General features: G+C 37.9%; 1 protein-coding gene across 1 annotated transcript in view; it reads left to right on the forward strand.

The window, feature by feature from the left end:
- The first annotated feature begins 13,792 nt into the window (after window positions 1–13,792).
- LOC150086905 (uncharacterized) overlaps window positions 13,793–16,391 on the forward strand; it is a 152,366-nt gene continuing 149,767 nt past the window's right edge. The window contains exons 1-2 of the mRNA XM_090372316.1: window positions 13,793–13,893; window positions 14,016–14,144. Coding sequence (XP_090228442.1) covers window positions 14,124–14,144 — 21 coding nt within the window. The 5' untranslated portion in view covers window positions 13,793–13,893; window positions 14,016–14,123. The remainder of the gene's footprint in view (window positions 13,894–14,015; window positions 14,145–16,391) is intronic.

The following is a 16,391-nucleotide window of genomic DNA, read 5'->3' on the forward strand; positions in this document are numbered from 1 at the left end:
TGCTGCCTCCCTTAATATACCTGGATAGATCCCATCCAACCCAGGTACCTTTCTTATTTTTAACCTCAACAATTTCCCCTCTACTTTCCGCTCTGTTATTACAAAATCGTTTAGCTCTCTGTTAGACTTTGATGAACTTCTGACCTCCACTTCCCTGCAGAATTCCTCATGCGTGAATGTAGATGCAAATTTACTAACAGTAACGAGGATAGAATCACAGGAGAAGATGCTGAAATCATTATTGAGAAGATCGAAGCGTATGAGCATAGCTTAGCTGAAGAAGACAAGAGGATCCAGGAAAAGTATCAAGTTATTAAGAGCTAAGTGTAAAGAATTGTTTGGAAATGTAAGGAAGAATATTAGAACAGAGTTTGTTGTGAGATTAACCACTAGTTGTGGTATAGTAGGTGCTCAGGCATGGAGGACCATCAGGGGTATGAGAGCACCAAGCCGTAGGTCGCATTTAGTGGCTTTGCTACCTATGACAGCCTGAATGAAACATTTAAGGACCTTCTGACAAAGGACAGGAAGGAATACATAAAGGAAGTTACACGACGGATCTTATTTTAGAAGACGAGGGGCGAGATGCATTGGAAAGTCACTTGATGAGAAGGCAGCTGGCCACCATATGGAAGGATGGAGGTGTCCACCTGGCATTATAATAAGAAGGTTAAATCAGGTTTAGAAGGATATGTGACACCAGATAATTGATCTTTATCATATATAGTCCCCATCTTTAAGAAGGGCAATAAAAACGATCCTTCAAATTACAGAGGCATTAGTGTGATGACTTCCACGATAGGGTTATTAAGTAAAATTATAACTACGACGTTAGAGAAGAATATTGCCTTCTGTGTATCAGCCTAAAGAACAGGCTGGCTTTACTGTTGGAAAATCCTGTATTAATAATATTTCACATTATATCAAAAAAATAGATCATAGAAAAAAAGACTTACCAAAAGGCAGGAAACACATTTGGTCTTTGTGGACCTTGAAATGGCCTACGGTTCAGTTCCCATTAGCAATCTAGGAGTCGATGCGAAGGACGAATGACCATCTATTTGATTAACAAAATGTTCAGAAAGTTACAGAGTAGCTCTTAAGTGTGAGGGAAAAGTATAAAGTGTGTTAGCTGTCTGACAGCACTAGGGGTTTCCCCATCCCTGCATTGTAATACTGTATCACAGTATTAGCAGTAGCATTAGTAGAGGCATATGATGCAAGTAAGCAAGCTTATGCAGCATCAGCCAAAAAAAAAAAAAAAACATTTCCATTTCACTCCTCCGTTTAATCGAAATACCTGTCCAGTTGAGCCTTAAATTTATTTAGGCTATCAACTTCCACAACAAGGGATAGAAGTCTGTTCACACCAACCAACTACCCGCTGGCTAAAGCAAATTTCCGCACATCTTTCCTACATCTGTCTTTCCTCAATCTGAATTTATGCCCTCTCAGGTGATTATTCTGGGCAAGAGGAGGAAGAATCCTATTAGCATTGAGCATGCTCAAACCATTCAAAGCTCTTTACACCTCTATCAGATCACCTCGCCGGTGCCTACTCTCCAGACACTGTAATTTGCAAAACTTAAGCCTTTCTTCATAAGAGCACCCCTTTGTTCCATTCACTAATCTTGTTGCTCTTCTCTGTACTCGTTCCAGCAGCTCTACATCCTTCTTGAAAAGAGGCCTCCAGACCTGTACACAGTACTCAAGGTGAGGCCTGACCATTGCCATACACAAGGGAATAATCACTTCCATATCCCTGCTAGAAAAATTCATGTATATCATTGACAAAACACCATGAGCTACTCTTGCAGCCAGTCTGCACTGCTCGGAGAACTTCATATCTGCCTGCACAATCACCCCCAGGTCCTTTTCATTCTCTGCCACTGTCATTGTAGTACCACAGAGTTGATACGTTGCTCTGGGGTTGCTGTTTCCCATATGTAGCCCTTTACATTTGTCAATGTTAAACTTCATTTTCCACCTCTCAGCCCATCTGCTCAATCTTTCCAGATCCTGTTACAGCAGCATACTGTCAGTAGTGTCATTGATAACCCTGCCAACCTTTGTATAGTCTGAAAACTTGGACATTAAGCTTGATATATCATCAATATTATTTATAAATACAGAACTCAATAATGGAACAACACTGAACCCTGCGGGACTCCACTAATAACATTAGTGCACGATGAGCAGTGTTCATTGATTACCACTCTCTGTCTTCTCCATCTCAACCACCCCTTTATCTATAGCAGCAATTTGCCTCCAATGCCACACTGCTCCAATTTGTGCAGCAGTCTTCGATGTGTAACATTATCAAAAGCCTTTTTAAGATCCAAATATATAATATGAAAGTTATTCGCTGCATCCAGTTCTTTTGTGACTGCATCATAGAATCCAATCAAATTGGTCAGGTAAGACTTTCCCTTAACAAAACCATGCTGTGTCCGAGCTATAACTGAAGTCTTGTCTAAATGATCCTGCAGTGCTTCTTTAACGGTGCCTCTATTAATTTTCCTGGAACAGAAGTTAAACTCACAGGTCTATAATTACTTGTGGCAGGCTTTGATCCTCCTTTGTGAACTGGGGTCACGTTTTTACATCTCCAGTCTATGGGTACCTCACTTGAGTCCTGGGAAGCTCCCATAATTATGGCTAAGGGTGTGCTTACTTTCTTTGCCGCCTCCATTGATATAATGGATAGATCCCAACCACTCCAGGAGCCTTTCTTGTGTTTATCTTCAACAATTTCTCTTCCAGTTTACTCTCAGTTATTACAAGATTCTCTAGCTCACTGCGAGAGTTGAATAAACCTCTGGCATTCCGCTCGCTGAATAACTCCTCATGTGTGAATGTCGATGCCAAATATTCATTAAGTTTGTTAGCTACCTGAGCAGGATCATCAACAGTTGAACCATCGATATCAAGTGGACCAATCTGATTCATCCCCTTTCTTCTAGTTTACATAAGTAAAGAACTCTTTGCTGTTTTTCTTTGCATCCCTTGCCAACGATTTCTCGTAATCTGCCTTTGCCTGCCTAACCTCCTTTGTAACTTGGTTACAGATCAACTTGTATATATCATAGGCTTCTGTGTCACGTGTTAATTTATATGTATCCCATGCATTTTTCTTCTCTGTCATATGTCTCATTAGTTCATCTGACATCCCTTTAGGCCTAAACCTTGAACAATATTTCTTAGTTGGTATATAAAGCCTAGTAGCTTCCAAGATAAGTTCTTTGAATGCTTCCCATTTTGAATTTGCTGTTGGTAACATCATCAGTTGGTTTCACTGTATAGAATTTAAATACTGTCTGAGACCATGGTAGTCGTCTTTACGAAAGCAAAAACCCTTCCCTTTACCCCTGATGGTAGTTAACTCTTTGAGTAAATCCCATTTCAGCACACTGTGATCACTGCCACCTAGTGATTCATTTATCTGCAGATTCGTAATGCACTAAGAATCACTACTGATAATCAAATCAAGAATATTACTCCTATAGTTGCCTCCCGAACATGCTGATGTAGAAAGCAATCATCCAATAAATCCACAAAAGCCTTGCTAGTGTGCGAGTGACCAACCCACAAATTCCAGTCAATATCTGGGAAATTAAAATCCTCTATTATAACCCCGGGGACTCACATCTGGTGAGTATGGGCTTGGCACACTCAGGGTCCCGAGCTGGATATCATCATTCTTCTCTTTCTTGGTGATTCCCTTGTACTTTTGACTCTCTCTCTCTCTCTCTCTCTCTCTCTCTCTCTCTCTCTCTCTCTCTCTCTCTCTCTCTCTCAGGGTTACTTGGGAACTTTTTTTTTTCCTGTTGCAGCATAAGCCTCAGGCTTCCTTGCATCATATGGATAATAATAATAATAATAATAATAATAATAATAATAATAATAATAATAATAATAATAATAATACAATACAATTTTATTTATCAAGAGAATTCGTTTATAATAAATGAACTTGTTAAGAAAAGTAAATTTCTTGACAACAAGTTGTAGTTCTTCCTTTACAAGTTTTGTACAAATTTGTTATCTTACAGAAAAGACTATGAAGTCACTACACATAGTATATTCCACACTGTAAACAGAGGTAGTTTATCTGCATATCAATTCTAATCTACTGTGTCATTGAGTATCAAGAATTTTCTTATTAGGAATTTTAATTTGGAGATCGGATAACTTCTCCTGAGCCTGAAATCAATGCTAGCCAACAAGTTGTTTATTACATTCATTGTGTGCCTATCTCCAAATCTATTTAGTATCCTAGGGTGAGGCAAAGTAATTGCTTTTGGGTTCCTTAAATTATGTGAGACATTTCTTTGCAGATTCGACTCTTCAAAAATAGTGTTAAGATTTTTTAAGAATAGATTTAACTTCAGTTTTTGAACTGGATACAATATTTTATATTTCAACAAAAATTGCCTTCTCTTATTCAGGTCATTCCAAGAGTTTGTCTCCATTAAAAGTTTCAGAATCCTATTCATTAAGTTGTCTATTTCCCTTATTTCTGTTTTATTTGCTCGTGCCCATATATTTACTAAATAATTGAGTTGGGAGTCCACTAATGCATAATATAAGGTTACTTTTGTTCTAAGATTTAACTTATTCTTAATGTAGTAGAAAAAGTACACATAAAATCTCATTTTTCTGTACAAGTTTGTTATATGCATTATCCAACTTAGACTGTAGTCGATCCATAACCCAAGGTAACAATGATTTGAGACTTCTTCCACAGTTAGACATTCGCAATTCTGGAAATTCTGTTCATGTAGGCAATCATGTTTGTGCAATTTCATAGAGGGTTGAATGTCCAAGGTTTGATGAGGAGGCCTTATTACCAAAAATTTAGTTTTTTCAAAGCTGAGTGCTAATTTATTATCGTGCAGCCAAGATTGTAAATGTATTGCATCCTGTTGTAAATCATTCGCCATTTTTGTTAGGTCCTTTCCTATTGTATATAAGATTATATCATCTGCATAAATTTTTATAAAGGAGTTCTTAATTACTTTGAATATGTCATTTATATAGATGTTGAACATGATTGGCCCAGCATGAGTGCCCTGAGGTACTCCTCTTTTTACATTGTAAGATTTCCCCTTTGTATTTTCTACTTCTACTGTTATTTTTCTCTTGATTAAATAATTTGCTAGTAGTTGATTGAGTCTTCCCCTTATACCATATTTCAGTAATTTCTGTTGCAATATTGGGATATCAATTAGGTCATATGCTTTGGTCAAATCTATAAATAAAATCAATATGAAGTTATTGTTGTTTAAATGTAAGTTTAGAGAGTCTATTAAGTTCTCTAATAATGTCTGTGTGCTCTTGCCCTTCTGATATGAGAATAGAGAGTTGTTTAACAGTCCATATTGATGTAAATATTTGCTTATATGGGAAAATATATAATTTTCTGTTATCTTATTTAAAACTGACTGTATTGTTATTGGTCTGTAGTTGCAAAAGTCATTTGGTGGTCCCTTTTTATATATAGGAATTATCTTAGCATTAGCATTAGTAGAGGCATTTGATGCAAGAAAGCAAGCTTATGCAGCATCAGCCAAAAAAAAAAAAAAAAAAAAAAACCCACTTCCACTTCACCCCTCTTTTCGTTCAAAATACCTGTCCAGCTGAGCCTTAAACTTATTTAGGCTATCAACCTCCACCACAAGGGATGGCAGTCTGTTCCACCAACCAACCATCTTAAATGACAGTAAGTTTGTAGGATAGCTTCCCGACTCTAACATCCGTGCTATTAGCTCTACCAAGAGAACAGAGAACTGTTCTTTGTCTCTCTTTACCTCGGTTACTGTAATACAGTCCAGTCCGTAAGATTTCTTGTTCTTTAATTGTTCTATAATTTTAAGAATCTCAGTATAATGTGGAGCTAAGACTACACAAGAGTTCATCATCTGAGGAAGCCTATCTTGTTGAGTAAAGGAATTTTGGCAATAATGTATTAAATATCTGTTGAGATCTAATACAGCTTTGGCAAACCTATTTACAGCCTCATATTGTTTGTTTGCACCAGACATCTGTTCTACTAGTGTTTTAATTTGGTTTCCCCTTGACTTTTTCTTCCTTGTACTTAACATGTTATTTATAATGCTCCATAAATGCTCCATAATGCTCCATAAATAATAATAATAATAATAATAATAATAATAATAATAATAAGACTCTCTGATTTACTGGTCTACTCTATTTCCCTGTACATTTTCTAATTATACTCATCAGAGTCATTAGGCCTATAGCACACTCCTACTCTCAATGCTTGTCACGCCAAACTGACTCGACACTGCACTGTCCAGCGATGTCGACTGGCTTCAATTCCTTGGATTTTATGTGTTTCTTAACTAATAGCATAACGCCTCCTCCCTTCCTATCCTGTCTATACACACTGTACTCCCCAAATTCTAGTTCTGCATTCCTTATGTCTGTATGACACCACGTCTCTGACATCCCAACAATGTCTGTCTTTGATGTTTTGAGCAATACCTCAAATTCATTAATTTTATTTACCAAACTCCTAGCATTGGTGTACACGCAAGTATACATGCACCTGTTCCTATTCTTAGCTGCCCTAACACAACATATGTGTTACTTGTACCGCAATAACTCACAGCAGTCTCTGAAATATCCTGCATCTTGTTTTTCAGGCTGCTGCTCATTCGAATAGAAGCAGTGCAAGAATCACTTTCACCTCTGCCAGTGGCTACTGTTAATCTATTAGTCCTTGTATCCCCCCAAGCTATCAGTTTTCCGACCCACCTAATACTGCCTCGATAGCATCAGCAAATATTCTTGCACCCTTTCTGCTTAAGTGTATCCCATCCCTGTAGAAGCAGCCTTTCCTGTTAACAAGTACAGACCAGGCTGAAAAAAAGTTTACCCCTTGAGCCTTGCACAATCTTTCCAGGGCCGAATTGATCGACAAAGCTCTCATCATATCTCCCTCCTATCGTGTCTGGGCAGAATTGCAGACACTTTCAAATTCAACCCTAATTCACGGCTTTTTTTCAACAGTGACCTGTACTTGTTAAGTAATTCTGCCGGTCTCCTACTCTTAATATCATTAGTGCCAACTATATCACCTTTTGTGCCCTTAAAAGATGATATCCGCTCTACAACGTCATCAACCTTTGCCCCTGGCAGACATACCCTGGTCCTGTTCCACCTATCTTTTTTACAAAGCATGTTCCCCGTTTCCCTGACAATAGAGTCACCAACAACTACTAGTTCCTTCGGGACCAGCGCATTCTGCCTTGAGGGTTGTCTCTGTGTCACGCGATGCCCAAGTGCAAGCTCTAGCGTTGATGTGGGCAGCTGAGAGCCTGATGGGCCCCTCAATTTAGTTTCTTCGAGGGCATCCACCCTGTCCTTCAAGCTCTCATATAGGCCCACAAGAACGCCGAGTTGTTGCCTGATATCGATACACTCCTTGCATAGCGCACACACAAAGACATCCCCCTTGGCAGTATCATGTCCCGTACCCGATTGCTCTACAAACCTCATGCAAGCAGTGCATTTTAAAAGGCTGTGATTCAGAGGGCAACTGTCCCCCCCTCAGTTCTCCCCCCCTAGCCACAGCACTCCCATTAGCTTGAGTCTTTTGCTTTGCTGCTCTGGTCTGAGTCATGATATCGATTTAATTTCAATAAAATTTCAATTTCAGTACAAAATCATAACCTTAAACTTGTATCCCAACACGGTTATAACGCTATAAATATTTTTCAGTATCGAGTGTTATCTACGAGTTCCGTTTATATAACTTCCGTATCAAGTTATGTATTAATTAATTAATTATGTTACGTTTGTAATCTGTGAATTGTGAATTGTGAATTGGTTTGAATTTTATTGGCGCATTAGCAACTAAGGCTATAATGTGCCAACGTTTGTAATCTAAGTCGTTATATGTATTTAGTTAAAAGTACAATTTAATTGACAACGAAGTTTGACAACATTAATAGATTTTACTGATTAATTGACAATATTATATTATATACTGTACTATACTAAGCTTACGCTATCTAGTTCGGGATATAACGTTGTGTCGTATAACAATGTGGGCAAGTTACGAACGGTAAATCTACGGACGCTTAAGTATTAATTAACTTACAAATCTAGCTGTCTCAATTCAGAATAAACTAAGGATCCTGACTAGGTCTATAAGCTACTTATAGAAAATAATTTGATGTAACAATTGGTCAATAAAGCGGCTAAATATGGCTAAAAAACTTCTCGTTCAGTGGAGCTGCAACTTGTAACACGTGGATCTGATACTTTTATGCAATTACAAGGCCCAGTAAAGAATAAATACACCAGATTAATCAGAAAATCACAAAATAATGCTATATTACTAAATTTAAATCAAAAGTTTTAGAAAAACAATAATTTCAAATAAATAAATAAGAAAATCTACTTAGCCGCTTTGAACACTCTGACGCCCACTAGTCTCGTCCTCCACAGTACTCTGCTGTGGAGGCTTGAGATATAAAAGTGTGTGGGGAGTGGAATGTCGTGTAGTGTTATGTTCTGTTTTTCTTCTGACCATTTAGCTGCTGGGTTCCTAGTGGGACCCACCATTGCCCACACTTTGCCACGAGGAGGCAGGTCAGGTACCCAGTAGAATTTTTAAGTACTCTGGCAGGCCTTGCCACCTAGTTTCCCAACATTTCAGTGGCAATATATATATATATATATATATATATATATATATATAAGAGGGGAGCATTGTGGTGAATTTACAGCTGAAGTGTGGTGTAGTTTTAAGTGAGAGGAGTTGAAATTTGCGCTAGTTCAATTAAGTTACTTATTGGGCAGAGGCGAGGCGTATTGCTGAAAGAAAAAAAAAAAAAAAAAAATAGTACCGGAACGCTCGTTGATTAACTACATATAGTTACCTATGCCTTTTCCTTTGCAAAAATAAATAAGTCAAAGATTAGAATATTTGTTTAGTATTTATTTATAACTATTAAATAAAAATTTCAAAAGTAAAAAACAAACGCAAAAAATTTAAAAAATCAGAAAAGAAAAAAACGAAAACAAGAACTCCAAAATAATATAAAAAATAATGTTCAGAAGAATTATAGAAATTCTCATACAGGATCGATTACGTATTCTTGTGTGACTGACCTTTTTTGTTTATTGGTCAACAGCAGAACGATGAGCCCGCATCCAAGTTTGGACATAAAATTTATATTGCATAATTCTAATGGTGGACCGTGTAGTTTAATAAACAAACATTTAGAAAAAAGGAGCAGAACGTCGTTCCGGCCCGAATACATCACTGTTTATGGGTATACTCGGTAAGTTAAGTTCGAGGGAAACAAATAGAGGTAATGGGGCGATAGGGAAGGCGACGCCGTGAAGAACAGTGGAGACAGGACCCACCAGGAGAAGAGAGGGGCGGCAGGGGATGGGGAGATGGGAACCCGGCTCTTCCCCTCCCCTGCCTTCGCATTTTTTCCTGTTTCCGATTATTCGCCGGATCCGTTGTGTACCTTATGAATGTTGTTTGGATTCCTCTAGAGAGCGTGTACACTAGTCCCTTAACGCACCACCTCTAGATCAAGAGGAATCACGCCCGTCAGATTCTGTGTGGCATGTGTGCTCACTGTGCAGTAGGCACAAGTTATGGTCAGTAGAATTTTTCTTTGGATGATGTCAAGAATTCTGTTGTTAACGGCTATAACTGCCTTGGTAAAGACTGAGTTTGTAATATCCAAATGCCTGAGACAATAATGTGGAATATCACCAATCCTATTTAAGATCTACCATGACGCAGTACTAGCACGGTGGAACGCTTCGTATGGAGCTATGAGAACTGATGTTGGGGAAAGTCTCATTCCTTCACTAGTATTCGCAGAAGTCCAAGTGATAATTACTCAGGATTGGGATTACAAGAACTTCATGATGAAGAAGCTGGTTGATAATTATGGCATGGGAAGTCTTAAATGTAATTTTACAAAGTTAGAGTATTCAGCGGTGGTGGAGAAGATAGAGACTTAGCCCTCTTAGTCGGCAAAATCAAGGCAGTAGATCACTTCAAATATTTGGGATCTGTTATTTGTACGTCGGGAATTGGTCAAGATTGGGCCCTGCACGGGACGGAACTTTTAGAACGACCCATAAAGAACTGAATTCCTTGTCTCCTTTTTTTTTTTTTTTTTTTTTAAGTAAGCACCTGAATACTATGTTATAAGTATTTCCTACCACTCTTGGTCAGGATTGGGCCCTGCAGGAGATGAAATGCACACAAATAGCTGAGTAATATGACTACTAAAATATATAATTTTGTTATATAACAATATGTCACACATGTTCTCCTCCCACTCTTGGTCAGGATTGGGCCCTGCTAGAGATGGAGTACATACAAAAATCTAAGCACCATGTATCATATAAATATATATCTCTTGTTAAATAATAATAATATATATCTCTTGGTACATAATAATACTATAATATATAAATCCTTTTCCACTCTTGGTCAGGATTGGGCCCTGCAAGAGATGACATACATAGAAATAATAGAGTGCCATGTCACCTTTGAATATATACCTTTTCTTTCCACTCTTGGTCAGGATTGGGCCCTGCAAGAGATGGATCACATAGCAATATCTGAGTACCATGTCTTAAATTTCAATATCAAACGTATCCTCCATCACTCTTGGGCACGATTGGGCCAGCGAGAGATGGAGTATAGAAAGGTTTAAAACAAAACTAAGGGGTGTGCCCTGGTGAATGCTGAGGGACCCTTCCTGATGCATTGACCACGGCCACACAATTTAAAAACCGACGCCAAGAGCGTCCAAAGATTTCACCCACAAGACCGGACTTGTCCGTGCTCATAAGATAAAAGTAGATCCTGGCTGCCTCCACGTGGCTAGGGATGGGAGCGAGGGGCTGGGACACAAAAGCGCCACAGCCCCTTACTGCTAAATGCCAGGTGCCGGCTAACACAGAACGCAAACACCACATTAATACTCATCTAGTACAATTTTCATCTATCAGATGTTTTTTTTTTTTTTTTTAACAAAATTCAAAATTTAAAAGATTTTTTTTTTTTAATATATAATGTATAACTCCAGGGAATGGACACGTCCAACGGATGTACCAGGAGAGATGGTCTAAGAGAGTGATTAATTGGTCGCCGCCAGGAAGAGGGAATAGAGGACAGCATCTTCTTTCTTGGAGAGGAGGAGCACTGGAGGCAATGCAAGCCAGAGAACTCTCTGGCTTGCATTGCCTCCACTGCTCCATTCCCTCCACTACACAAAGATTCCTCGGATGCCCGTTCACAATGGAGATGGGGATTACAAAGTCTTTCAAAAGAAAAATTAATTTCGGTCATCAATACAACCATCCCACGATCTGTGTTGCCACGATTTCCGTGTTTTCGCTTATGCGTCCATAACCAGTTATATCTAAACACTTTATATTACCTCTGTCTCGCTTATACATCCAACGAAACAGTTCATAAAACTGATCGTACTGCAGACACTCGAAAAAGTAAACAAAATATGCAATCAAAAAGAAAATTTCAACGTCTACGAAACAGATTTATTTTTTAAAAAAAATTGCTATTAGATTATTCGTTGACAAGAAAGAAAAAATTTGTGCCAACATTGAAGAAATCTGAAGGTCGCATAACACTTTTCCAGACAATGCTACAGAAGATATAACTTAGGACACACACACACACAAACTTTGGATCCGGTTCTGACTGCAGCTATAGATCAGGGAGAAGAATAACGGGGAGGGAGCTCAATGACGTGAGGAACTTTTATAATCCCTTCTGCCACATTTTTTATTGGTTCTTACTGGGCATGCCTTTTATTACTGGTTTTGGTAGTCATCCATTTGTACTTCTGACTTTGCTCTGGGAACACTTCATTTGTTATACTGTACTCGTATACTTCAATCCATCGCACAGGTAATACAGGGGTTATGATCATCACTTTTCACTCCATGGCTGAGTTAGTTGGCTGAAACATGGACAAAAAGCTTCCCCCAAGAACTGGGGTTTTTTGTCCAGCGCAACAGGCAGATCGACTAGACAATACATGCAATTTAGGGACATATTACGTATCGGTAGATTAGTTGGTTCTCGGGGGGGGGGGGGCTTAATATGACAGGTTTATTTATTTCTTAATTTTAATCCAACTCAAGGAACAACAACGTTACTTGTGCGGCTCTGTGTGTGTGATTGTACTTATTTTCATAGTTTTGGCAATAAACTGATTTACTTTTAGCATTGTATTTAATAAAGAAGTTTGGTCCCGGTGTCGGGTAACATACTCGGATGCAAATCGATGCTCCCACAAAAAGCTGCGCAATCCATTGATAACTGCAGCTAGACTAGCTTTTAGATGGGTGCAGGATATGTAATGCAACAAGTATTGCGAGGGCGGAAACAGATATTTTATAATGTGTGTTGTAGGATTTTGAGCGCATCAGAAACTTTATTATTATTATTATTATTATTATTATTATTATTATTATTATTATTATTATTATTATAACTTAGGCCATATTGCACCACATCTGCGTCGGTTGCAAAACCCGTGCGTGGGTTTTGCAACCGCTTCCGCAAACTTTGGCTTAGGTTCTTACTGCAGCTGAAAAGATCAGGGAAGAGAATAACGGGTGAAGGGGGGGGCCTTCATTCAAGGTCCCTCATTTGGCTTCTCACTCCATACTAACGCTATAGAAGAAAAGGCTTAGTGAATGACCTCGAGCCGCCTGTTCTTTTTCTTTCTAGAATAGTACATTGGCTACCAAAAAAGTTGTAATGAAGCTGTAAACTGCACTGCCCTCCTTGTGGGTGTACTGGTGCTTAAAAGGAAATTTACTTACTGTCAAGTTCTGACACAGTCTGCATTGGTCTAACAGTAGCATCGTTACCGTCCTTCCCACATCGGGTGGAAAAGGCCTGGATCCGAATTCTGTCAATGACTCGAAGAAGTTTTATGGGGTGAGTTAGTCGGGCTCGGGCGTAGATAGCAAGGTTCCCCCGCTCTTCGGAAAATCCGGTTTTTCGTCCAGAAAACAGGAAATCGACCAGAGAACACACGCAATTCCGAATATAATATTACGGGTGGCTTAGTGTGACATTTGTGTCAAGTTCTGACATGACAATTTTTATACCTAATAAATATGTCAATATAAATGTTCCCTAGCTTCTGCATTTGGTATATCAACTTCTTGTATGTTCTAGTTTATACTCCGGCATGTACACCAAGTCAAAGGAGTTTACAATAAACGATACAGTTGTTAATCGTATTTAGCATTCACGCGAGCTAGAACCATGGTCCACTTAGATCGTGTGCCACTTCACTTTCGCTCAGACCAATTGGCTGCGTCCGGCCCTAATATACACATCATCTACGTCAGTGGTTTACTCCACCGATTAGCCTTCTAACCTGTCCATATAAGTACTGTATATTGTAACTGTGAAAGAGATATAAAAAAAAAATTTTTTTTCAGGAGTTTTCCATTGCGTTTGTTTTTGGTTACACACAAAATACTTCATTATGATGCAGGAGGGGTAATTCTGACCACTAAGATTATTTTTAACACATTTCTTTCATGTTTTGCTTCTGCGTTACTGTAAAGATAAAATAAAATGAAATAAAATTCTATGCAACTGTCAAAAAAACATGAAGGTAGATCTGATGTTGTGTTTTCGATATTCCTCCTCCCCTTACAAAAACGAAACTTTTGAATGTGTGTATCCAAAAAAATGATCTATGATGTCACAATCGTCAACAATGAGTAATTACTATACTATGTGACGAACGTCAGCTATGTTGCCAAATTTAAAAGCCAAGGAAGCAGAAGCGATAACTTTATTGCTTGTCTATGTAGAATCAGAGTATTTACGTAAGTTGAGGATAATGTTATTTTGTTAAAGGTATTATTTTTGATGTGCATAAAGGCAAGATATTACTTGATCGGAATGCGTTAACAATATTATTAATATATCATTATGCTTGAAATTTCAGAAGCAGTCGTTAACCAAATGACGTTACAGTTAATTAATTCCTGAGATTCCAGACCTGAATAGGAAGGAAAGTTCTTGACTTTTATACTGAAAAGAAATATGCGCGGAGATGTTTAGAAGAGCATTTCAGGTACGATTTAATGCTTTAAATGAGCTGGTACTTTGTTGTGAGGAGTACGCATTTTCAATTTTAATTCTTAACCTATCTGTGATAGTTTATCGAGAAAGCATTTGTATTCTTAGTTTTATTTGTTTATGTGACAAAAACAAATATTTGTTTTATTTGTTTATGCGTGTTAAACAGTCCCAATTGAGCATAAATCAGTTTGCTGAAAATGTGCATATTTAAAAAAATTCAATGCTTGGCTAAATATAATAATAGCATAATACTTACTAATAGTATTAGTACTGGCATATAATATAAGGAAGCAAGCTTAGGCAGCATTAGCAAAAAAAAAAAAAAAAAAACCTTCCTTCATCACCATTCCATTCAGGGGCGCCTCCGTAGCCAGGTGGGAAGGAGCAGCAGTGCATAGCACACGCTTCTTGATTAGACCGGGGTTCGAGCCCGTCACCACCAAATATGGAGGATGCGGAAAGGTCAGGAATGATCACCGCATATCCCCGAGCAATATGGCCTTAGTTGCTAATGCTCCTAAAAACCAAAACAACAACAAACAACAACCATTCCATCCCCTCTAATAACCCTGGCCAACGATTTTTTTTTTTTTTTTTATCCATACCAGATTCAAAAAAAAAAAAAAAAAAAAATGATCAACTGGTACTAAAACTATGCCTCTATCACATTTCCATCAAACGATATTCAGAAATTAGTAAGTTAACGAACAACCAATTTTACATATCATACAATAACCCGAGGGGCTCACATCTGGTGAGTATGGGGTGGCACACCCAGGGTCCTGAGCTGGATATCATCATTCTTTTTCTTGGTGATTCACTTCTACTTCTGAGACTCCCTGTCTGGGTAACTGAGAAATTTTTTTTTTTGGCTGGTGCAGCATAAGCCTCAGGCTTCCTTGCACTATATGGCTAATAATAATACATATGCTATTTTAAAAATGAGTCTAAAAATACATTGGAACACCACTTTACAATATGTAGTAAGCACTGGTTAAGGTGCTCCGTAGCCGAGTGGTCAGGAGCGGGAGTGCAGTAGCACATGCTCTTTGAGTAAACCAGGGTTCAAGCCCCTGACTGCTGAATATGGTTGATCTGCCAACCCGCACTGGACCAGTGTGGCAGATTATGGTCCATTTCCCTCAGCATGAATTGTTGAGGATTCTTCCATCCTGCAGTGGGTTGATAATGGCTGCACTTTACGTTATTGTGATCCCATTTGAAAATTGAATTTTAATTTTATTAAATGGTGATTCTGATAAGAAAAAATAGGAGGAATATTATCCACAGGCTATAAAAGTAAAGATATAGAGCACAAATTTATGCTTTATTACCTTGCCAATTAACAAAAGTAAATGATACATGAAAATCGGAAGAATATTTTCCCCAGGTTAGCAAAATAAAAATAAATTTGTGCTATGTATATAGCTTAATTACTATTATAATATGTACATGCTAACTAATTGATATTTCTGTTCACTGATATTTTTTTTTTTTTTTTTTTTTGTAAAATTTAAAATAATAAAAAAGATAAGCAATCAGTAACAAAGAACACCACACGCACAAATTACAACTAACGTGATACACACAAGTAAGATATGTAGTAATAAGTTTACAAAAATTAAAAACATAGGAATGAAGAGAAGATTCTTAAAATTTATTTATATTCTTTATATGATTAAAGAATCTATGGAAGGGGAACCACATTTCACCATAATAACGTAAAATATGATGAAATACCTGACTATGTATCGACATTCATCCCCAGGGGCTCACATCTGGCGAGTATGGGCTTGGCACACCCGGGGTCCTGAGCTAGATATCATCATTCTTCTCTTTCTTGGTGATTTCTTTCTACTGCTCTCTCTCTCTCTCTCTCTCTCTCTCTCTCTCTTTCACTTACAGGGTAACTCAAATTTGTTTTTTGGCTGGTGCAGCATTAGCCTCACGCTTCCTTGCACCTTATGGCTAATAATAATTTACTTTAGCTGACATCAGATTTTGCATTTTTGCTATCCCTATTTTTGACCTATTACTAAATTTGCCCACCCATACTGGATGACAGCTTTAACACCTTTTTATTTGTTTAATCATTTTACTTTACAGTTCCCTCACCTCTAATTGGCTTTGCAATTCAGCTCATAATTGTCTTAATTCATCATTTCTTTTAGGATATTAACATTCTTTCACCTTTTACAAACCTACAATACTTCTTTTTTCTACTATTCTTACCCTTCTA

The sequence above is a fragment of the Mastigoproctus giganteus genome, chromosome 4, assembly GCF_048544385.1.
Source record: "Mastigoproctus giganteus isolate SK-2022 chromosome 4, ASM4854438v1, whole genome shotgun sequence".
NCBI classification, from domain to species: Eukaryota; Metazoa; Arthropoda; class Arachnida; order Uropygi; family Thelyphonidae; genus Mastigoproctus; species Mastigoproctus giganteus.